A 23,962-nucleotide genomic window follows, 5' to 3' on the forward strand; every position below is an offset into this window, starting at 1 on the left:
TATGTATAATAATATACATAATAATCTATAGGGTCTCTGATTCTTAAAATGTACCAAGTACGTACTGGTACTTTCACATTCTGTTAACATTTTTGAGCGCTAACCCTTAATCCAAAATTTGTTATATGCTTCCCCGGGTAGATCACATTCTTACTAAAGTCGGCTACTGTCTGTCTAAATAGAATGGGCCTCACCTGAGTACGGAGTTCTTGCCTTCCATTATTGTATCCCCCACCCCCACATGCCCTGTGCATTGAGGGTATTCAACAAGTCATTGACTAATGCCCTTAGGTAATTATTAAAGGTGGCCTTATTTATTTATTTATTTATTTATGTTTTTTATTTATTTTTGAGAGACAGAGAGAGACAGTGCAAGCAGGGGAGGGTCAGAGAGAGAGGGAGGTACAGAATCTAAAGCAGGCTCCAGGCTCTGAGCTAGCTGTCAACACAGAGCCCAACGCGGGGCTTGAACCACGTACTGTGAGAACATGACCTGAGCCAAAGTCAGACGCTTAACCAACAGCCACCCAGGTACCCCTTTTATTTACAAAAACAGAGGGGGGCAAACCATAAGAGACTTTTAAATACTGAGAACAAACTGAGGGTTGATGGGGGTGGGGCAGAGGGGAAGTGGGTGATGGGCATGGAGGAGGGCACTTGTTGGGATGAGCACTGGGTGTTGTATGGAAACCAGTGTGACAATAAATTACATTTTTTAAAAAAGAAAAAGAAACTTACCACCGAACTGCTGTCAGAGTCCCTTGTCTTGGGATAGGAGTTTGCTTTTTCATTTCATCTCGCTAGGTCACTATCATCAAGACAATCAGTGTGGACACTGGAGGGAATGAGGTTTCTAGGATCGGGTGGGCAGTAATCCGAACCTCCTCACCTTTAGCTTGCTGGCAAACCTGTGTGTCACCCCTTTGTCCTGCGGCGTTTCTGTTTCTTGTCAGTGGAGATGTTTCATGAACCACTTTGGTATATGGCCTTCTTCATTAGGTATGTGTGTTTTCCTTACTTCCTGTGATATTTATGAAATGGGACACAATCAGAGACACAATCATTTGGTTAAAATTTGCAATTTTCAAGGATTTTTCTAGCATATACTAAAAAAGTGACTTAGTTATTCCCATTTTCAAAAATGTCTGTGTGTGCTTGAAATTTTTGTGATGAAAATGGGTAATAATCTGTAGAGTTATCTGAAGACCCCAGCCTCAAATTGTTACAGACTTACATAAATATTGTTCTTTTGAGAATTTGGGTTTTTTTAAAATAAGGATTTATATATATTTTAATCAATTTCTGTATTTAATCTTAACAGTCCTAAATTTTTTATTCCCTAGAAAATGTATCTTCCTCTTACATATATTTTGAAGATAAAATAAGAAGAATCTATCTAAAATACATAGTTCGGCACATAGAACACTATCTTGAAGTGCTAGCTTTTAATACCTTTAGATATTGGCCTGGTGATAGTGAGTTTTTTGCATAAAGAAACCTGGATTGGGGCACCTGGGCGGCACAGTCACTTAAGTATCTGACTCTTGATTTCAGCTCAGGTCACGATCTCATAGTTTGTGAGTCTGAGCCCCATAGAGACAGCATGGAGCCTGCTTGGGACTCTCTCTCTCCCTCTCTGGGAGTCTCTCTCTCCCTGTCTCTCTGTCCTCTCTCGCTCAGGCTCTCTTTCTCTCTCAAAATAAATAAATAAACAGAAAGAAAGAAGGAAAGGAAGGATGGAAGGAAGAAAAGGAAGGAAGGAAAGAAGGAAGGAAGGAAGGAAGGAAGGGAGGAAGAATTGATCCTACAAGACTGAACATGAAAGGTGAAGAAAGATACACCTTATACAAGTCAGGGGACATTGTATTTCTTCAGTTCTCTGCATATCTTAAGCCATACCATGAGTTGTAATGCTGAATAATGGTAACTAATATTTGCATGGCAGTTGTTAGTGTATGCGGTGTTTTCACACCCGTTTTATTTAGTCCTTGCAAGAACATTGTACAGAAGATATTATTAAGGGACTATCATGAAGATGAGGGCCCCAAGTCTCAGCCAAAATGACTTTCCCCAGAATAATGGGAGAAGTAGATGGTGCTTTATATTGAGCAGCTTTTCCAACTTTTTCTGTGTGGTCTCCTGCATCTCCTGCTTACACTGTGTATCTTTTGAGAGCATCAGTTGGCCATCTTGTTATTTCAACTCATTCTGTGCTTCCGATTCTCAGTACTGGGCCTTATTCTCTATCAGTAAATCTTAGCTTGCAAAGCCTGGGTGAACAGGCCCAGCCAGTAGCTAGGGCCAACAGGCCAAGGACCCAGTGAAGCAGATGCCCACACACCTTTGCTTTGGCAGGGAAGGGACAGTCCTAGAAAATCCGGCTGTGGAAGAAGACACACGCCTCTAAGAGCAAAAGGCCACCCAGAGTGGTGACCAGTGGAGAACCAGCTTCCAACGCTATTCTCCAGAAGGAGGAGACATCCCAAGAAAAAGAGTCAGAGAGTGTATTTGCAAGGTCCACCCCCTCATAAGTACTCATCCAACTGGTATGTCCTTTTCCTTTCTCTTCATTTGATAGCCAACACCTCGTACTCTTCCCTTGGTGCCCCCTGCCAGACTCGCCTCGCAGAAACGGATTCGAACCTCACAACATCCAGGGGCACCCTGTAGCTAAAGCAAGGCCCAGGAGGGCTTTACTTTGAGGTGATCTTTGAAGATGCCAAAGGGGTTGTGCACGTGTGTGTGTGCGTTTAAATAAGCCTAAACCTCACAATATAGACAACATTCTATTTTTAGTAATAAAAACCCTCTATATTATTGCTTGATCTCTTTTATGCCTGGAATTCCTCTTCCCATCTGCCTTTGTGACTTCAGTTTCTACATTAGTCTTTAGCATCTACATTTTTTTGATATACTTCTCTCCTTCAAACTGGTTCTCCTCCCCCTCTTATATCACTGGGGAGACCTTTCCTTTCCCTCAAACTTACGTAAACAGCATAGAATCTGCCAGGAATCAGCATCCTTGTTTTAAGGACTCAGGTTAAGGCTCTCCTACAAGACCCACAGCGCCTGCTGGGTTTCTGTCTTCTCCCTGGTGTACGTCCCCACACTGTCAGGAGAATGGCAAGTAGCCGGCATCCCTTGGGACAGACCGAGCAGCGGGTCACATGAGGACTGTTACCGAATACAACGTGGAAACCAGAGCTCCCACTTCCTCTGCAGCCCTGTCCTGCCCACCAAGCTGCCTGCCACCCATTTGGCTGCAAACCGTCTTTGGCACCCACGGAGCTCTGAGACTTGGCTCCTCCTCAGCTCTGGCTTTCTCTGGCTACTCTTAGCCACAGGAGACTTCCCTTGGTCTCCACTGTCTCTTAGCTATGATCAATGTTTCCTTTTTTCTTTTTAAGAAAAAAAATATAGAAGAAGAAGAACAAGCGGCTCTACTTATTTAGTGTAACCCTTTTGTTTTTATCTTCTGCACACCAAATCTTGAAAGAGACCATTTTTCTCCTTTGCTTTGCCCGGCAGAAGCTCAGGTCCAAACTGAACACTCGTCTCCAGTAAACATGAAGACCTTATGGCCCAGATGACCTACAATTCACATACTACTTGCCTCTTTATCTTCCTGTTCTATTTTTCTTTCTTTCTTCTCCCCACTTGGGCTATGTAAGCATTTGCATTCTTTAATAGTGTGTAATAACTTACCTTAGGGTCTTTTATGGAACAAGATAAAATATTAAAAATACCATCGTATTAATGAATTAAACCATCTCATTAGTAACACGCTGCATAGCAATGGATTTTGTATGCACTGAGGAGCTATTTGCAAAGAGCAGTCAGTCACTGCCATGAAGGTTAGAGCTGAGGCTGTAGAGGAAGCCCCACGGAGAGGGTCCCTTCCAAGTGGATCCCGGGGTCTCTTCCTGGTGAATGTGTGATGTTAACTCACTTTGTAGACCTCAAGCCAGCATAGAATTCCATGAATTCTTACTGACCTTGAAAAGGAAATTCTCAAATCATTCTGTTCTTATTCAAGAGTGTGTATTGAAACGCAGGTTTCATAGGACGGCACCTGATCCCTGATAGTATATAATGTCCCACAGTCATTGTTCTAGACAGTTCCTGTTTGGGGTATGAAACATCTAGAATATTGGGAGTTCCCTAATTGACTGCAGTTGATGTTAGAATCATGTTCCAAAATGTTTGACCATAACAGCCAACCAGCTTAAGTAACCTTTTGAACATCTAGAATTCTACAGCCAACTGATACTTGATTATATTTCCACGTGTTCCTTTCAGGCTGTTGCTACTTTCAAAGGATTGACGTGTTTCCCACCCAGATAGTCTGACAGTAAAATCATACACAAGACAGAGTTTTAGGAGGAAGCTAAATCCATTCAGGTCTCTTGCGACACGTTAATAGCACAGAACCAGGAAAATCAAGAATATTTAACTTCCATTAAGGCATTTTAAGTGGAAGTCGGGACTGCTATTAAACAGTGCAGTCATGTTACTACCAGAAGTGTCTCCAGGTCTGAACTGGAATTGTTCATTAAGCTGGAAGTGGATTCTTTCCAAGAGACCCCAGGAGGGTTTGCGGATGTTTCTCAGCGGCAGGGATGGACTATACCAGTTCTGAGCTTTTGAATTTGGCAGGATCTGCCTCATACAGGGCTTTTGCTCAAAGACATCTTTTTAAAAATGTGCATGGGAGGAAGAGAAAAATGACGGAAAGAACAAGGAAGATTCTTTTGGAAGAGCAAAGCATGGTGTTTGCCTCCCAGTGTGTGCATACACGTGTGCATATGTGTGTGCACCCACGTGTATGCGCATGTGCCCAGATACTCATGTACCTCAAGATGGGAGAAGTCTACGAAGTATCTTGTCCAACCTTCTGCCTAACACAAAATTCATTTTTGCAATATTTGTACAGGCCTTAGAGCACATTTCTACTTAAACACCACCAGTTACAGGAAGCTCACTATTTCACCAGGCAAACCCCTCCATATTCAGATGTCTCTAATGGTTAAATTCTTCTTCATGACACTGAATGAAGATCTTGAATTATTTCTTCAGTGACCGAGCTCTCTTCCCTAGAGCTGCATGCATCCATCCTGTTAATCCACCCATCTTCCATAGGATAATCCTCAGTACATATTTGAAGGCTGCTAGAATCATGATAATGATATAGTGGTATCATCATCATTATTAATACTGGTAGTACATTACATTTCTTGAGCACTACCTGTAAATGATGCACTAAACATTTTATATTTTGATCTTATTAATCCTCAAGACTCAATGAAATAACATTTTATTTATATATTTTATTTTATTTTGAGAGTGAGAGAGAAAAAGAGAGAGAGGATGAGTGAGGGAGGGGCAGAGAGAGAGAGGAAGAGAGAGAATCCCGAGCAGACTCCACACTCAGCGCTAAGCTTGATGCAGGGTCTCATGACCCCAAGATCATGACCTGAGCCATGATTAAGAGTTGGAGCCTTAACTGACTGAGCCACCCAAGTGCCCTAAAATAGATAAATTTCAAAAACTCATTTTTACAGATGAGAAAACTGAAGTTTGGAGAGGTAAACAGCTTGCCATGGGTAACAGAACCAGTGGCCCATTCTGTGGGTCTGTGGATGATGTGTGCAGCTGTTTGCTCATGGGAGGATTATGGGGACTGGACAACCACCTTCTGTGTCCATGGGAACTGCTGGCCGCATGCTGACTCCCACAAAGCATTCTCCTCTCATCACAGCCTTCTTACAGTGGTGTATTTTTAGGAATTCCTGTGTCAGCACAAACACTGTCAGAAGCCCTGTGCACCGAAAACTGCAGCCTTGCGGTTTTCTTTTACTGGTCCAGTGATTTTTCAAGTTGGTCCTTTACAAACTGAGATGTCTGTCTGAGTCATGACTTAGAGACTAATGCCTTTCAAAGAGCACTGCATCCAGCATCAGACTGTGGCTCCATGAGTACATGCTGAATGAATGAATGGACCAGTGGCCTTCTGAAGAAAGTAGTTTAATGTGTAGAGCTGAGAGCAGTAGAAATTTGCTGTCCAACTAAATAATAACTATTTTCCCTATTCTTTCTTATTTTTTAATTTTTATTTATTTTTTTCTTTTTTTTGTACATTGAGTTTGCAAATATGTATCAAATTTGTATTTCTCTGCTGCTTTGATTCACCCATGCAATTATGCTATGATTTCATTGAAACTAACTTTTTAGATTAATATAAATACCTCTTCATGTTTACACTTCATGAAGTACCCAGTCTTGTTACTGCTGAAATGCCAAATTATGAGAGCTTCTGACTTTCCAGCAAGTTGCACCTCTGGGAAACCTTGCCTTCTACATGGACCATGAGGCATCTCTGGAGCTATGAATCTGTGTTTTCTAAACTCTTTTCTTCGGAAATTTTAAGGAACTTACCTTTCTGGAAAGACATTTCAATAATGCCCTCGTTGTTGTGCTTGTCCATTAACATGGTATGTTCTCACATCAGTGGAAAGGAAACAAAGCAGTGCTGAAGTATTCACTGTAAAGTTTCAAGGAATTGGTGAAGGGGAAAGGGAAACTCGTAGAATATACCTAAGCTCTGCCTCCTGTAACTAAAATACCTGATTCACAGAATAGAGTGTTCTTTGGTTAATTGTCAGTATTGTGAATCAGACCCAAGATGGAAGTGTATTCTTCGGAGACAGCTTGTGTCATTCTTCTCACTGTCATACTTTAGATGCCTTACACTGGATATCCCTAACTTTTGGAGACCCAGGACTTCACAGATACTTATCTGTCTCCCTGGTTCCAGAAGGAATTGCTAAGTTACTAGTCATCACCTGGTGTGGAGATACTTTATATCAGATGCAGCTATTGGAGTCCAGTGTGATGTACACAAATTAGTAAAATACATCCAGCCTTTTAAGAAGTCTACTTTTTTTTTTTCCTTAAAAAAGAAGAGTCTATTTTTCATCCTGCTAATGACATTTGGTTTTGTATTGCCTCTCCTAGGTTTGCTGGGATGGGAAACCTGCTCAAAGTCCTTACCAGGGAAATTGAAAACTATCCACATTTTTTCCTGGATTTTGAAAGTAAGTTCCAAAAATCAAAAGATAATGATGGGAACCTTTTACTTTCTTAATAGCTTGTTGAAAGAGAAGTTATAAAGATTTTATATGACACTTAAATCCACTATTCTTTCTTTCTGAGTCTTCAAAGACCATTTTATTTCTTTCTCTTCTTGTTACTTTTCTAAGAGACCTAATAGGAAATCTTTTTAATGTATCCATGGTTTTTTTGGATTTTATAACCAATCAGCTTTCATCAGCTAGCATCAGTCATTATAACTTTTATGAAATCCTATGTCATATTCTAAAGAAAAATAGTACCTATAATAATTTACATAGATTAATGGAATACAAATATCACTAGACACAAAAAATTATAAAACTAGAAAATAGGCTTACAGTTTATTTTCGAGTCGTCTCTGTTTTTTGTGTTGTTTGATTACAGAAAACTATTTCAAAATTTTGAGATACACTCCTTTTATTTGAAGGTTATGTTTCTTTTATGAAAAAAATTATTTTTTCTAAAGTAAAATGGCTTTTGAAGTATGAATGAATAAATATGGAAGTTATTTTTCTTGTTTATTTTATTGATTGAATATATTTTCAAGTGAGTGACACATTCATGTTTTATCAACTAAGCTTATGTTTCCACCTTCACTCTTTTGTTCTCCCTTTTATAAATTACAATTCTACAATAGCAAGAACATTAAATGTCCCTTTCCCAATATTCACTGTTTGTTGCAAACTTTAATCTTTTTTAACCTTTAATTTTTCAAGTATCTACTTATATTAAAAATAAGTCAGAATTCCCTTGCACATATATTAAACTATATATATATATAATAACAGATATTTTATGTAAATGCTAGAAGACCCTTTCAAGATACAGTAAATAAAAAGATGACTGCTCCCTAGATACACCTTTTCAAAATCTTATGTGAGTCTAAAATAGCTACTTGGAAAAGAAAAGTAGCCCCAAAACTCAAGTGTTCTAAAAAATATTGAATCTGGATTATATTCCATGAAAGATATCTCATTTATTATTTAACTCACTTTGCTGGTATTGTTGTTTTGATGGTTTGGTTGGGTTTGATCGGGTAGGGTTGGGTTGGCCTGGCTGAGTGGGTTGGGTTGGGTTGGGTTGGATTTGGCTAGATTTGGGGAGGTGGCATACATGACTAGGGGCATAGGTGGAAACTCATAGCAGAGTGATTAGAAACATCAAAAGGAATGGGCTTTTTTACCTATGTAACTTTTGCAACTCCAATATACATATCTTTGTTGTTGTTACTGTTGTTGTTAAAATGAAGATTTATTAATAATTTTAAAAAATTTTATAAGATAAATTACCACTTACACTATCCCCCTCATATTACTATTTGCATGTTCAGTTGACTCCTTCCACCATTTTCCACTTCTGCAGCCAGCATGTATGAAGTCCAGAACAGTCATAGAGGTAAAATACCCCATTCACGCCAAACTTGGGAGGGGGGAGATATAAACACCTAGGGTACTTAAATGTCTGCACTTTTTTTGAAGCTCTAAATTCTACCTGCACCTCCACTTACTGCTTATAAATGCCTACCAGGTTCAGTGGCCCCCATTTGTCTACTTACCTGTTCTTGGATTCTTGGCTTTCTGTGCTTTTATAAAAAGTAGTACTGAGTTCCCTGTCAAATCTAATTTTAAAATCCTTCCAAGTTGAAATGAAAGTACCCAGGGATTTAAAGCAGTGGTTTCCAGCAGGTGTCCCCCAGAGGGCCAGCGTTCTGAGGTTATGCCTCAGGGGACCACCAGCCCTTGGCTGCAGCACAGGGACCATGTTCTTCTTTCTTATGACCCAGTACTCTGGTCCACTCAGTCTCGTAGTTTGAATAGTTTCTTAACATTTTTTTTATTTTTAAAAAGGTCATGGTGGCGAAAAATATTAAATAAACAAACAAACAAAAAATTTAAATATCCTGAATTTTGATAATGGCTTATGGTACTGAAACTCAATTTGTAGACATACTAATAATTTCTTTAACAAGGAACATGGAGAATAGGTTCTCATGCCTTGTGGCTCATTGGGACCAGAGCAGTAATATTTAAGGAAAATATAAAACTATAAATTTACAAAAAATATATAAACTATTTATTTCCCCATCAATCCCAAGAGGAAGGTTAACATTATTTCACTGGGACTCTAAAAAGATGAATAACTGGCTGAAGTCCCATAGTGAAGATGACTTCACTATGAAGATGGGAACGTGAACACGAGTTTCTGGCTTTCATCCTCCTCAAGTGCTCATCACAAGCAATTTCTCAGAAGTGCTATAGTCAGCATCCCATTTTTGACTAGAGAGGGACATCTTATTTCTCTATGAACAAAGACGTCTCATGGAAAAATACTTTTTTCTTAATCCTGAAAATCCTAAAGATGATTTTCAAAACAGAATGATGATGGACCCTAAGGGTAGGAAAGGTAGCCTGTGGTCATGATTTTTCTTTAAGCCTGTAGATTTCAGCTCAACTCAAGAGTGGTATGTGGAATATGGTTATGAGCATCCATGTAAAACAGGCGTCAGGGAGACAGAGCTAAACAAGGACAGTCACTGCCTGGTGGAGTCTCAAGTGACTCTGCAGACACTATAGGCCTGAGGTTCAAGACAAGATAAAATAAGGGGCTTCAGGGCACACCACAGCTTGGGAGTAAAGAAGAAGGAAAAGCATGCATCTGGTTTCAGGAAACAGAAGACTGCAGAAGGAATTGGAGAAGTCTTCCAATAAAAGGTGACCTTTGGAATGGACTTTAAAGAATGAGTGATTTTTCTATAGGCATACAGGGAGAGGAGTGTTCCAACAGTAGAAATAAGGATAGGAATAGAAAGGGCATGTTTGAAGAACAGCAAGAGGCCCAATTTAGACCGAACAGCATGTGCTTACTAAAAGGAAATGCAGGCAGAAATGGCAGGCTGGCTTGGGCTAGACCACAGGGGTTGTAGAAGCTCAGGGCTAGTGGTCTGTAATTGGGTTTGTCCTCAAAAAGAATAGCTGAGGGGACCTGGGTGGCTCAGTCCGTTAAGCATCCGCCTTCACCTCAGGTCATGATCTCACAGCTCTTGAGTTTGAGCCCCGCTGTCAGACTCGGTGCTAACAGCTCAGAACCTGGAGCCTGCTTCAGATTCTGTCTCCTATTCTCTCTCTCTCTCTCTCCCTCTCTCTCTCTCTCTGTCCTTCCCCTTCTCACACGCTTTCTCTCCTTCAAAAATAATAAACCTTTAAAAAAAATTAAAAAACAAAAACGAAAAAGGAATGGTTGAACTCCCTGAGGGAAAACTAGAAAGCAGACAAGAGCTCGTCATGTGGGAACCTTAGGTGTGCTCATGCTTAAAGGGAGGTTGATTAGTTGGAGGACCAGGGAAAGAGACTAAGAGGAAGGAGGACATCTCACTAAATCGAGACTAAACCAGGGCCTGGACCCCACCACTCAGGTTTGCAACCCAGCACTTAGCCCCATGTTGAGCATGGAACACTGATGACCAATCAAAGCCTTAGTACCAGGTGCTGGCCCTGGGAAGGAATGGAATAACCCACTAGATTGAGGTGGTCAGGAGATCACAGACAGTAAAGAAGGAGGGAATGTAAATGGATTCACATGTTGTGAAGCGGTCAGGATGAATAAGGCTTGGAAAGGGAATGAAAAGTTGGCCAGTGAGCTGCCCCTTTACTGTTGCCACTGGAAAAACAGATTCAAGGTTTATTGCTTTGAATATTGAGGCTGGATCGCAAAGCGTTAAGGAGAAAGAGGGGGGAGTGGAAGGAAGGCCAAACAGCCTGTAGCAACAGCTTAAATGAGTTTGGCACCTCTGCCTTGAGTGTTGAATATTCTTTTTGAAGTCAGTGATGGAATATAATTGAACTGGGTCAAATAGATATAATTAAGCTGGGTCAAAATATAATACAAAATTAGACACATCTGTCCCAAGGTTGTCCAGTCGTGTAGATTTAATTTAAATTCTTGTCTGACCTTTGCAGTGAGTTCTGCACCCTGTGCTCACATTTCTACACAACCACTTAACATCTTTTTTAGTGTTTTATTTTTCAACACGCTACCTTTTTTATTTCCTTTTTGTGTCTCTACTTCTGTCATATTTCCATGTCTTCTTTGAAGGTTGGGAGACAGAGGGGAAAATATGCAACCTAATCTTGCATGAGTGATGGTCTGAGGGACAGTGTACAGAAGATGTATGCCTGTAGGTCTGTTGACGATTGTTCAATTGAATCCACTCGTTAATGGCACCCAAAGTGGGCAGCAGACATTAGCCTTTCAGTGAAATAGTCCCAGACTGAAATGATCATTAGAAACATCTGGTAGATAGAGATTTTACATAGTTGTCTGAACCTCTCCCAAAATTCTGATTCAGTGGCCTGGTTCCAGGGATCTGCTTTTCCCCCACATCTCCCAGGTACTTCTGGTGATCAACCAGTTTGGGAACCACATTTAACTAATGCATCCAAGTGAGGCACTAACTGACCATAGGATTTGGGACAGGGAATGTAACCAAATAACCTTGCCAGGATCCAGAGCTGAGGTCTCCACAATTGGTCACAGAAAGCCCCTTTTAGTTCTTGTTACTCTGTTTTTCCCTTGCCACATAGGCAGTAGAGAGTTAGCCGTTAATCAGACCTATGACTCTAGAGTGACACACTTCCTTTGTCCTTCATATAGTATCTGCCTTGGAGTGGAAGGCCTCTAAGACAGGTCAAAGCTCAAGTAGACTAAAATCTATGCAAGGCCACCTTGCTTCAAAGACACTCTGTTTCAGTAAACAACTCAATCTTCAAAATATTGCGTGGGGATCTGAGTAGATGTTTTTCCAAAGAAGATAAACAAATGACCAATCAGCACAGGAAAAAAAAAATTCACTATCATTAGAAAAGAGGGAAACGCAAATCTAAACCTTGAGATAGCACTTCACAAGAGAGATAATAAAAGTGTTGGTGAGAGGGGCACCTGGGTGGCTCAGTTGGTTAAGCTTCTGACTCTGGATTTCGGCTCAGGTCATGATTTCACAGTTTCATGAGTTCGATCCTAGCATTGGGGCTTGCTTGAGATTCTCCCTCTGTTTCTGTACCTTCCCCACTTGCACTCTCTGTGTCTCTCAAAATCAATAAACAACAACAACAAAAAAAACCAGTGTTGGTGAGCCTGGTGAAAAAACTAGAACCCTAGGATCTCCTGGGTGGCTCAGTTGGTTAAGTGTCCGACTTCAGCTCAGGCCATGATCTCACAGTCCATGGGTTCGAGCCCCACATCAGGCTCTATGCTGGCAGCTCAGAGCCTGGAGCCTGCTTCGATTCTGTGTCTCCCTCTCTCTCTGCCCCTCCCCCGCTCACTCTCTGTCCCTGTCTCTCAAAATAAAGACCAAAAAAGGCCTAAAAAAAGAAATTGGAACTCTCATACACTGCTGGTGGGAATGGAAAATGGCGCAGATGGCTTGAAAAACAGCTTGGCAGTTCCCCAAACACTAAACATAAAGTTACCCTACGACCCGATGATTCTACTCCGAGGTATATACCCAAGAGAAATGAAAACATATATCCACACAGAAACTTGTACATAAATATTCATAGTAACATTATTTATAATAGCCAAAAAGTGGAAACAACCCAAGTGCCCATCAAGTCATGAATGGGCAAATAAAGTGCGGTGTATCCATTCACTTAAATATTATTAAGCAATAAAAACTAAAGTACTGATGGATGGATATGTTGAAATATTTATGCTGAGTTTTAAAAAGTCACAAACGAGCACATTTTGTATAATTCCATTTATGTGGGATGTCTAGATTAGGCAAATCTACAGAGATAAAAAGTTCACTCGTGGTTGTCTGGACCTGGGGGTTTGGGGAAGAAATGAAGAATTGCTAATGGGTCCAAGGTTTTTTGAGGAATAAAGAAAATGTTTTAAAATTGATGATGCTGATGGTTGTACAACAATGGCAAAATACTAAAAAATCACTGAAATGTCTAATTGAGATGAGTGAATTTTATCACAATAAAGCTGTTACAATAATAATAATAATAATAATAATAAGCTTCTTTTGGAAAATCTGATTTCTTTCTTCTGGTTAATTCTGAAGCTATTCTGTCTACTCAGAATAGATAATTTCTCTTCTTTGACTTTTCCACTTTTTAAAATTTATATTTATTGAGGCATCATTTATAGGCACTGAAATGTACAAATCTTAAGTGTATATTTCAATCAATTTTGGCAAATACCACACTTGTCGAGATGGGATATTTCACTCCAGAGAGTTCCAATATGCCTCTTATCTGAGAACCCCCTACCCCTGAAGAACACCCAGAAACAACACTGGTCAGTTCTGATTTATATTTCAAAGATTAATTTAGCTAATCTATAAGGTCTTGAACTTCATATAAACAGAACTATATAGTATATGCTTTTTTGTATCCTTTTCTCCTTCCACATAATATTTTTGCTATTCAACCATTCAATTACATGTATCTAATTTGTTCCCCTTTTGTGCTGAATACTCTTATTGTAGGAGTGTTTGTGTATTCATTCCCTGTTGATGAATACCTAGAGTGCTTCCATTTTGGGGCTACTATTAGGTAAACATGCTGTGAGCATTCTTGTAGAATTCTTGTGTGCATCATTTCTCTTGTATAAATACCGAAGAGGAGACTTTCTGAGTTGGTTATACACAACTTTTGAAGACAGTGTCAAATAGTTTTCCAGATGGCATGTACTGATTTCCATTCTTGCCAGCAGGATAGTCGTTGGGGACTCCACATCTTCCCCAAGCCTTGGTATCATCAATCTTTTTTCCTTGTAGCCAGTCTAGTAGTTGTGGGACGTTTTCTCACTGTGGTTCTATTTTCCATTTCCATGATAACTGATAACGGTGAACCCTTTTTCATGTGCTTATGGAATATTTGCTTAGAGTTTTTAGAATATATTGACCACTCAAGTCTTCTACCCATTTTTAATTAGGGTTTTTTCTTTGTATCACCAAGCTGTAGGAGTTCTTTATTGTGCTCTGGCTACCTGTCATCTGGGAGATAATAGCTTGCAAATGTTTTCACTCATTCAGCGCCCTGCCTTTTTATTTTCTTGACTTTGCATGAACAGAAGTTTTACATTTTGATGCAGTGTGATTTAAGATTGTTTTCTTTTGCATGAAGTACATACTGTCTCCTGCTTAAATCATGGCCAGCGCACCTGGGTGGCTCAGTTGGTTAAGTGTCTGACTTTGACTCAGGTCACGATCTTGCAGTTCACGAATTCAAGCCCCACATCAGGCTCTGTGTTGACAACTCAGACCTTGGAGCCTGCTTCAGATCTGTATCTCCCTCTCTCTCTCTCTTCCCCTCCCCCACTTGTGCTATCTCTCTGTCTCTCAAAAATAAATAAAGACATTTAAAAAACAAAGAAATTATGGCCTACCCCAATGCCCTAAGCCCTAAAGACATTCAATTGCTTCCTTCTGGAAGTTCTAGAAATTTAAGCTTTAAATTAGGTACGTAGCCAATCTTGAACTGATTTGTGTTTATTTTGTGAGAGAGGTTTATTTTTTTCATGTGTTATCAGCTTATTCTAGCACAAGTAGATTGCTTGAATGCCCTTATCAAAATCAGTTAACTGATATATGTTTGGGCCTTCTATTCTCTCTCATTGCTTTATTGATCCTTTTCATCAGTTACTACCAAAACATAACAAGTAAGAAGTCTCAAATCAAGAAGAGTGAATCCTTCAGATTTGTTGTTCTTTTTCAAGATTGCCTTGACTACTCTAGCTCCTTTACTTTCCTAAATAAATTTTAAATTAAGTTTTCAGTTTTTTACAAAAATAATATATCTGGGATATTGATTATAATGATATTAAATCCATAGGCAATTTGAGGAGAATGGACATCTAAATGATAATTGATTCTCTTCCCTAGGACTATGGTATATCTTTCTATTTGTTTAGATATTCTTGAATTTCACTTAGCAACACTTTATACTTTTTAGGGCTCTTGCATATCTTTTGCTAAGTATGTCTTCCAGCATTTTATATTTTGACCCTAACAGCTTTTTATGTTTATGGTTAGTATGGTGTATGTTTCCCCATCCAATCTGTGCCTTTATCTTCAGTGTGGTTCTTGGCAATAATGCATAGTTGACTCTAGCTTTTCCATCCATGCTGATAATATCTACCTTTTCATTGGAGTCCTTAGTCCATTTACATTTAATTAATGTTTGTATTGGACCCTATCCTGATCTTTCTTTCTATTTGTTGCCTTTGCTCTTTGTTTTTCTCTGAATCTCTTCAAACATGATTGATTAAATAGAATAATTTTGATATTCTCTTTCATCTTTTTTGTTGGCTTTTTAGTTCTGCCTCTTAGCGCTTATTGTAAGAGAGATTATAATATACACCTTCAATCTACTGCAATCTATCTTCAAAATGTCTTCTTCTTCATCTCATGAAGAATTTAAGAATCGTGTCCCAGAGTACTTCCGATCATCCTCCCTCCACCCTTGTGCCTTTTATGTTTTGCTTCGACATCTGCTATAAACTCCACATTTGCAATGTGTGGTGGTGACGTTTTTCTTTTACTTTAAACTCTCGTGTGTGTGTGTGTGTCTGTGTGTGTGTGTGATTTAAATAGACCTTTTGTATTGACTGACATATTTACTTATTCCAGTGTCCTCCATGCCTTCTTACATAACTGGGTGTCTTTGCTGTCATTTCCCTTCAGCATGAAGAATTTCTCTGCAGAGAGGATTTGGATGGCATCTTCTGTTCATATCACTGCATATCCAGTGTCCAACAGAGGGCTAAGCCTGAAGTCTAAGCTTAGGAATTTTCTTTATTTATTTTTTTTTTTGTACTCGTGCTAATTCAGTAATTATATGCAGAGCATCTCCTGCCTTGTAGCATCAGGCAGGAACCACAGGAGTGGGGATGAGATATTAGGGAGCAGAGAGGCATGGAGGGATGGCATAGGGCATATAAATATAGGAACATTAGGAGGCCACGCCCTCTTTTTTTTAAACCATTATACTTTTACTGGGGAGAGAAGATTTGAGAACTTGGAATAGACAGGAGTGCTGGTATTACAGAAGCCTGAAGTAGAATGGAGAGCAGGTAATGGACTAGCCAAGAGAGAAAGTACAGAAAGTCTAGGGCTGAGCTGAAGAAATGTTTCTTGGCAGACAGTAACCAAGAAATGATTTTCTTAGAAGACAAACCCACCTCTATGAGCATACCAAGAACAGTAACAGTGGTCATGGGTGGGGATGGGGGTAGTTGGGAAGGAAATTCTAAAGCCTGCAAACCATTATACTCTCAGAAAGGCTCTGAATATTGTGATCTATTGGGATTATGGTCTCCTACTTTTTAAAACAAGGAGGGATGTCAGATTAGCTGCTCATCTGTGATGATTCTGCTGATGCAAGCTACTTCCTGCCCCTACTGAGCTCTTCCTTCCTACCTCCTTCTCTGGTACCCTCACTTCTGCTAAGGCTGCTCAGAGGAGGCTAGACAATTTGGGGAGAGGAAAATGGGGAACATAGATGTTTTCTGGTCACTTTACAAATGAAACAAAAAACAAGCAAACAAAAAACAACAGAACAGACCTGGAAAGCCAATATAGAAATTCAGTCATTAAATTCATTACATTTAATCATCCCATTAAATTCATTAAATTCCTAGCACATTTGCTTTTTAAATGCTTTTTATCTACGTCAACATCCTTCTATGAACCTACAGGTCATAATCCCTACAAGACCAGACAGAGAGGGGACAGGGCTCTTGTCAGTGTCCCTCCTTTTACCAAGAAGTAGACCGAGAACCAGAAAGATGAACGGATTGGCCCTGAGGTCTCATATGCAGTGAGTGGTAAAAGTGACAGCAGGAACTGAGTCTCAAAAATCTCCGTCCTCGGAGTTCCCTCCTCCTGTGACATCACGGGGATCCCACTACATGGAGATGAAGTAGATGAGCCTTCAAGCTTCAGCCTTTCCTGATTTATGCAGCACCTCATTGGAAATTCCACAGGAGAGGGCTCTGGGCTCTGGTTCAGGATGACCAGTGTTCCTGTGCAAATAAATATGTCAGCCCAGTCACACACATTTCCCAATGGACTTCTGCAATGTTATGGGATTTCTATAAGCAGTTAGCATTCTGCTATAAATCATTACCACTTTATATCCCCTAATGTTAATCATAGATAATTAGCTGTGTTTCTTAGTTTATCCTGAAGGGGAGATGGGTAGAGAAGTAAGGACATGTTGGAAAAGAAGAGCTGTGGATTTAATCTATGGCTTTGGAAAATCTTTGTACTGTACCTTTCTTCCCTGTTTATACACCAACTGGCATGGGGGTTTGGGTGGGGTGCAGAGATAGCAATATATCCTATTGATGAAAGGCCAGAGCTTGCTTCAACACCAAAGACATCTCCAAATAAATTGTGTCTTGTATTCACATTATCTCCAGTTGATTTGCTTGAGTCTCTGTCAGATTTTCCATACAGTCCTGAATAGGTTGTTAGGAGAAGGTCTGATGCTTGTGAAAACAGAGTGTGTTGTTGGCTGATTTACAAAGATAAGAACACTTTGATTTGACAGCCCTACTCTGGTTTGTGCCCTGGGGTATGTTCACCAAAGATGTTCCCTCCTGACAAGCATAGCACTCAGCCACCTTCCCGTCCATCCGCACAGTGGAATGTGAGGCATTCTGCTCTCAGTAAACATCACAGTCCTCCACGGCCCAGCCTCCCCCTTACCCCGGTGACACCGGGATCCTGGCAGTTAATATCCACAATCACTAGCAAATTGAGCCAGAGGAGGATAGACAGATCCCCTGTAAACATAATGAATACTGCTTCGCTATCTTCATTGATAAGAGGGCATTTTTCCATTAAAAATTCTAGGCACTTGGAATTCAGCAATTTCTTGACAATGTATTCAAGGTCACAGTGCACATGATACAATTTCATACCTTCCAGGATAGCAAGTCCAGAACAGGGGCTTAAATCATCCCCTGGGGAATGGCTGGGGTAGGCTTGAGCCAGGGCTCCTCCTAGTATTGGTTTCTGAAATTGACTGTGTAAATCATGGGTTTGTGTTTTTCTTTTTTTAACAGCTTCATTGTTAGACCTAAGAGCAGCCCAGCTTGATGTAACTGTTGTTCTCAATGGCAATGAAATAATTGACAATGATTAGATGTTAGAATGTGATTCTTGGAAGAAACATCACCGAGAGATTCATTTGCTACCACTGACAAGGACTCATTTCTGTCAGTAATGTTATTGGTGGGAATATGATGTGTGAGTACCTTTGACAAAAGCCCAATCTTTGTGTTAAAAGTAGAAAAACAAAAGCATCATTCGGAGTTCCTGGTCACTTAGCAAGTGTTTTAGGAGGTTGCTGATAGGTGAAATATCAGCACCAATTTTGCAAGATGTTTCTCTTTGGTACCTGAAGACACCATACATTTTAAAAACATTTTAAAACACCAACTCTGAATATGGAGAATACCAAAAGCAAAGATGCCAAAGTATCTTAAAGGGATATTCTGGAAAACAAATGATAACAGCCTTAAAATTGGGATGGTCAACCTAAGTGCAGGTTTTCACTCAACAAATATTCTAATAGTGTGTTAACCATGTTGAAGAGATGTTGAGGCTGTAGGTAAGTGATGGATGATTTAAAAACAAGTGTTCATGAAAGTGTGAGCAGCCAATTTGATTATAGATAGATAGGTATAGGTCTAGATCTAGTTGATATAGATATAGATAGATAAACAGTAACAGTGAGAGAGGTAACAGAACGGAAGCCATTTAGGAGGAAGAGACAGAGGAGAGGATCCAGAAGGAGTAGGATCTTCACTTTCACTGCTTCCCCACACCCACGTTCTCTACCACCTTGTCAATGTCCTCATTTATTTGTTGAGTCTTGATGTGTGTATTGAGTGTCCCCAGTGGGCAGGACACATGAAGGCACTGAGAATAAGAAGATAGACTCTGTCTCCAAAGATCTCCAAATACATAGACAAGCAGAAAAATCATCGTAACACATAGTGTGAGTAGTAAATGATTCATTCAGCTCTCTTATTCAGCGAATCATTCTTGAGCATGCAGGATGTACCAGGCATTGCCCTAGGTCCTGGAGATTTAATGACACAAATAAGGCCAGAGTCCTGCAGCCTAATGGATCAGATTCTCATTAGTTAGTTCTGGCTCTCTAATCACTTACCTGGGGGATCAAAGTAGAATGGATCATGAACTTCCATAGGTATATGAGCCAATGCCAAATGTCATAGAGTGACACAGTCCTCTTTCTATTTGAAAGGGCAAAACAGACAGATTCGAGCTTCTCCCATTCTGTACTCTCCACCCTGTAAGTTGACCCCACTTGTGATTTGAGGCCCCAGAAGGCAGGGACCATGCTGCCAGCATGAAGGGGTTTATTGTTAGCCAGAGGAGGGGACTTTGGTTCCATGACAGGGGAAGGAGAAGAAAATAGAGTATCCAATAAGACTAACAAATTATGGAAGAAAGTGAGCTGACACTTCTAAGTCGGGATGAAGAAAAGTGATGGATTGGATTTCTCCTGTCCCTCCCCGCCCCTGCTAAATGGGGCCATATGAGAAACACGTTTAATAAGACACCAGGACATCTGCCAAAAGAAGCATTTCCCCAGAGAGGGAAGCTGGGACTGGGGGTCACAGGTCCCTGCAGTGCCGGGAGAGGATTCCTGTGTGACGGAACCAGCTTCACAGAATCCCCAAATGTGCCACCTCTGAGAGAGAGGTGACACCACCCAAGTCACTTGTCCAACTCTGTATGGTCACATCAGCATCAGTGTTGAGTTGGATCCGCAAGCGTCAGTTCACCTGAGATAGAGAATGTGAAGCTTGCCCCTCCACAGCCAGGACCACTTGGGGGCCACACTCTAGGAAATGGTCTTCTTTTTGAAGCGCCTAAGAAACAGACTATTTTTCTATTGGTCTATTTTTCATAACAGACTGTACCAGAAGTATAGGTTTTTGTGTTTGTCTGGCTCTCTACTTCCAGCCACTTCACTTTAAATTCTGTTTTGTCTAAAACTTATCAAGTGGTGACTTGCTGAGATGAAGCCATTGTGACAGTCAAGTTCAAAGGCTTCCTTTTCTGGTCTCCAAGTGTCTTCTGTACATACTACTTTATAATTACTTTCAAAGAGGCTCACCCCTTAGAATCTTGGTCACAGCCAGTTTTTTTTTCTTCCCCTCAAATATCTGTCTCTTTCTAGGATGTTGCCTTTCTTGGCTTGTGATTTTTAGTGTATTCATCAAAAAAAGGAAAGGATTGGAGGGAATGAGCTTTTGTTTCTCTTTGTTTGCTAGGACCTCTGTGCTGCATTTTTTGTCACATGGTTCTCTTCCCTGACTTTCCTCTTACGTGAATATTGCCCTGGAATTCTGTTCACTGAAATGCTCTCTTTGGTGACAGGCTTCCAAGCTCATGAGGTTTTAAAGGTTTCTGTGTAGGACACCCTCTGAGCAAAGTTTGGGAAAGCAAGAAAGTATAGGCTACAAAGGGATTGATAGCATGCATAACATTGCACTGAAAAATTTTCTGGGAACAGTGGAAGGGTAGAAAAGGATAAAGGAGTAACACGTGTCCTCTTGCCCCTCTGCCTCCCAGGCTGGGTTCTGTACCATAACCTGGCGGGTCTCTGTCGAAATTTTTCAGGTTGCACTCCTTTGGCCTTCCAGCCAGCCAGATCAAGCCCATCCTTTATCTTGAATGATTTTCGATATTCCCAGGCCACACTCGTCTTCTGCTCTGAATCGTGATGCACGTGCACTTCTGTCCCTATTCTTCCTCTGATTGAAATCCGTCTCATTCCTAAAAGGCAGAGTTTGCAAAGTATCTGGATAGTCTATGAGGACCTGTGATTTTTCTTTCTAAAGAGAACTTTCATAGGCTGATGAATTTCACCCTTTATTTCCCAGGTAACTCTACCAATTTCTTAGGTTTTAGCAGAACATGGTAAGGAAAATGATCTAAAAATGGGCATCTTTTCTCAAAGATCTGGCCTCAGATTAACATAGGCCTCAGGAGATGGTGACCAAAGCAGAAGCAACCACATCTGGCCCAACCCTTACCCTGATACTCAACCCTACTGTAAGCCCCGTCAGCATGGTCAGCACCTTGCTTCAGTGTCACCAAGCTCAGGAGTTCTGTCCTTTATACTCCCAGAATAACATCAGTGAAGTTTTCTTTATCAGGATCAACCCTTGGTGCTCCCACCAAAACCAGTCAAAACTGGGATTTGATCTGGGGAGTGTTATACTGGACATAACTCTTAACTTACCGTTTCATGAGTGGGGTCTCCTGAGAGAAGTCACTACCTTAGGACTTGAATTTTTGAAAACAAATTTTTAAGAGGCAACATCTTTCCCCCTTCTGTTAGCAATGCCTTTGTTCAGGATGGAGGTTACTTTCGTGACTAGCCCAGGGAAGTAATCTATTTTATATGTATTGTGAGATTTACTGCCATTTGACTTTCACCCACCATCTCCCACAAAACACTCATGGGGATAAGAACATATATTAACTACAGGAATGTAAACAAGTGGGAATTTAGAGCTAAGGGGATGCTACTGTGGGTAGTGGAATATGTTCTTCATTTATGTAAGCCTGAATGTGTCACTGATTCTTGTGAGTAGTATTTACAGTCAAGACCAAAACAGAGCAGTACAAGTCTCTTTAAAACAAACCTTTTGTACTTCTTGAATTCACGTTCATTGGTAAATCCCAGTGCTTTCTCCATATCATTGTGTTCCGGAAAGACACATCTCTGCCATGGCTCTGAAGGATTATCTAATATTTTAAGCTTATTTTTTATATGGAAATAGAAGGGGGACTGTTTTCCCGCTGTACTCAGATTCACAAATTTTTAGTCCTAACAGAAATATTTAGTAGCTTCTCCTATTAAATGTGGACCCCAAGACAATATTTATCCTTTCTGTCACCCAGTTAACTGCATGACACATAATAATTAGTGTACAAAAAGCATGTTCCACACAAATAAAGTGCCTGCAGTGATTCCAACATGCTCGGTCTAGTGTGTGCAGAGAGACCAATGACCATTTCGAACTGAGTAATGTGTTAGTCACCTTTCCTAGAAGCTTATTATGTCAACAGGTAAAGACCAGACCTGTAGGAATCGAATGAGACTGCCTAGTAGGTAGAACTGAATGCTGATCTTCTTCACAAGCTGTCTGTAAACACAACCCCTCTGTGTCTTTTGGTTTCCCTTCTGCTCAGATGCCCAGCCCACGGAAGGAGAGAGGGAAATATGGAACCAGATCAGCGCCGTCCTCCAGGATTCGGAGAGCATCCTCGCAGACCTGCAAGCTTACAAAGGCGCGGGGCCGGAGATCCGAGATGTAGGCCAATGATAACACTGAGCTGACAGCACCCTCGGAGGAGAGGGGGGACCCACACACGCACACACAAACCCAGCAAGATTAAGTAATAGCCCTAGTATTTCCTAGTGCACTAGGAAGAACAAGGAGGGTAATGTGTTTCTTAAAAAGTATGAATGGCCCCTTTTATTCTCCTACATTAATCTGAGCACACGGTGCTCTAGACTGTGTAAAATAGTAGCCATTCTTTTCTCAGTCGTACATTTGTTATCACAGGACTGACCTTTAAACAATGATTTATCGTCATGTTACTTCATTTAAGGGAAACATCCAGACAAAGTCTATGGGCAACAGTTGAAGTGTAAGTCATGAGGTCTGGGCTTGCATGGGCTTCCAGCATTCTGTAATCATTCTGGCAGGTTCCATAGTACCCAAAACAACCGCCATCAGCTGTCTTGCTCTAAGTAGCCTGCAGGTCTGTCATCTTGAAATAACTTGAGATTAAAAAAAATAAATACCTGAAAAGCAACAACCAAAACAAAAAACAAAATTGCCAGCATGGATTTTGAGGCTGTGCAATGCCCTCAAGGCAAGAACCTTGATTCTCCTTTTATTTGAAATAATTAGTTTTGTAGAAGTATCAACACACACACGCATGCGCATGCGTGAGCACACGTGCACTTAACACGCAGCTTAAGGCCACTGCCGCCGTCCTTCGGGCAAAAAAACACCACTCGTGCTCTAATCCTTAAACTGCTGCAGCCCAGGCAAAACAGCATTTCTAAGAAAGTGACAGCTTCTTAAAGGCGGATATTCTACTTAGGAGTCCCCATTACTTTAGGTAATTTAGCTAATTTAGGTAATGTCACAGAACAGAAGGACGGTAATATGTATTATAGGGAAAGGAGGACATGTTGAGGATCTGCACTTGCTAATCAGCACCGGCTTGACTTCAGTAGAATCAAAACCTGATGGAGAAAGGCTGAATTGCTTCCAATTAGATTTGCATTTTCTTTTTTTTTGCATTTAAAATAAGAGACACAAGAGGACACAGGATGTAATTGTAGGATCATTTGCATCATGGTCAAGTGAAAAAATCTCATTTTCACTGAGCATCTTGGAGGACAGTCCCAGGGACTGATGGCAACTTTAAGAGCACACTAGCAAAGTAGATCAGGAGTTGTGTTTTCTTCAACTACCATCCTTTCTTAATCTTGAGGCATTTGGATGTGGAGGTTATTGCTTCTTTTGTAAACACAATTTTATCACGTTTTTGTAGGCAATTCAAAATCCCAACGACATTCAGCTTCAAGAAAAAGCTTGGAATGCAGTGTGTCCTCTGGTAGTGAGGCTAAAGAGATTTTACGAATTTTCCATAAGGCTAGGTGAGTATGTTTGTAGGTTTTATCCTGTGTGTGACAGAGTTGTGTTGTGTTACGCAGTTTGAGAAAGGAGCGGGAAGAGCTAGCTCAATGCCCTG

At 40.5% G+C, this 23,962-nt stretch overlaps 1 protein-coding gene across 4 annotated transcripts in view; it reads left to right on the forward strand.

Moving 5' to 3' along the window:
* FAM49A (family with sequence similarity 49 member A) overlaps nt 1–23,962 on the forward strand; it is a 101,194-nt gene that overhangs the window by 65,041 nt on the left and 12,191 nt on the right. Inside the window, exons 4-7 of one of the 4 annotated variants that reach the window (XM_029938267.1) lie at nt 2,356–2,546; nt 7,015–7,094; nt 22,382–22,503; nt 23,762–23,867. In XM_029938267.1, the coding sequence (XP_029794127.1) occupies nt 7,025–7,094; nt 22,382–22,503; nt 23,762–23,867 (298 nt within the window). In that variant the 5' untranslated portion in view covers nt 2,356–2,546; nt 7,015–7,024. Of the gene's footprint in view, nt 1–2,355; nt 2,547–7,012; nt 7,095–8,461; nt 8,527–18,207; nt 18,392–22,381; nt 22,504–23,761; nt 23,868–23,962 lie in introns of those variants that run through there. The other 3 variants (XM_029938268.1, XM_029938269.1, XM_029938266.1) reach the window with 3 other exon arrangements.

The sequence above is a fragment of the Suricata suricatta genome, chromosome 4 (assembly GCF_006229205.1).
Source record: "Suricata suricatta isolate VVHF042 chromosome 4, meerkat_22Aug2017_6uvM2_HiC, whole genome shotgun sequence".
In the NCBI taxonomy this organism is placed as follows: Eukaryota; Metazoa; Chordata; class Mammalia; order Carnivora; family Herpestidae; genus Suricata; species Suricata suricatta.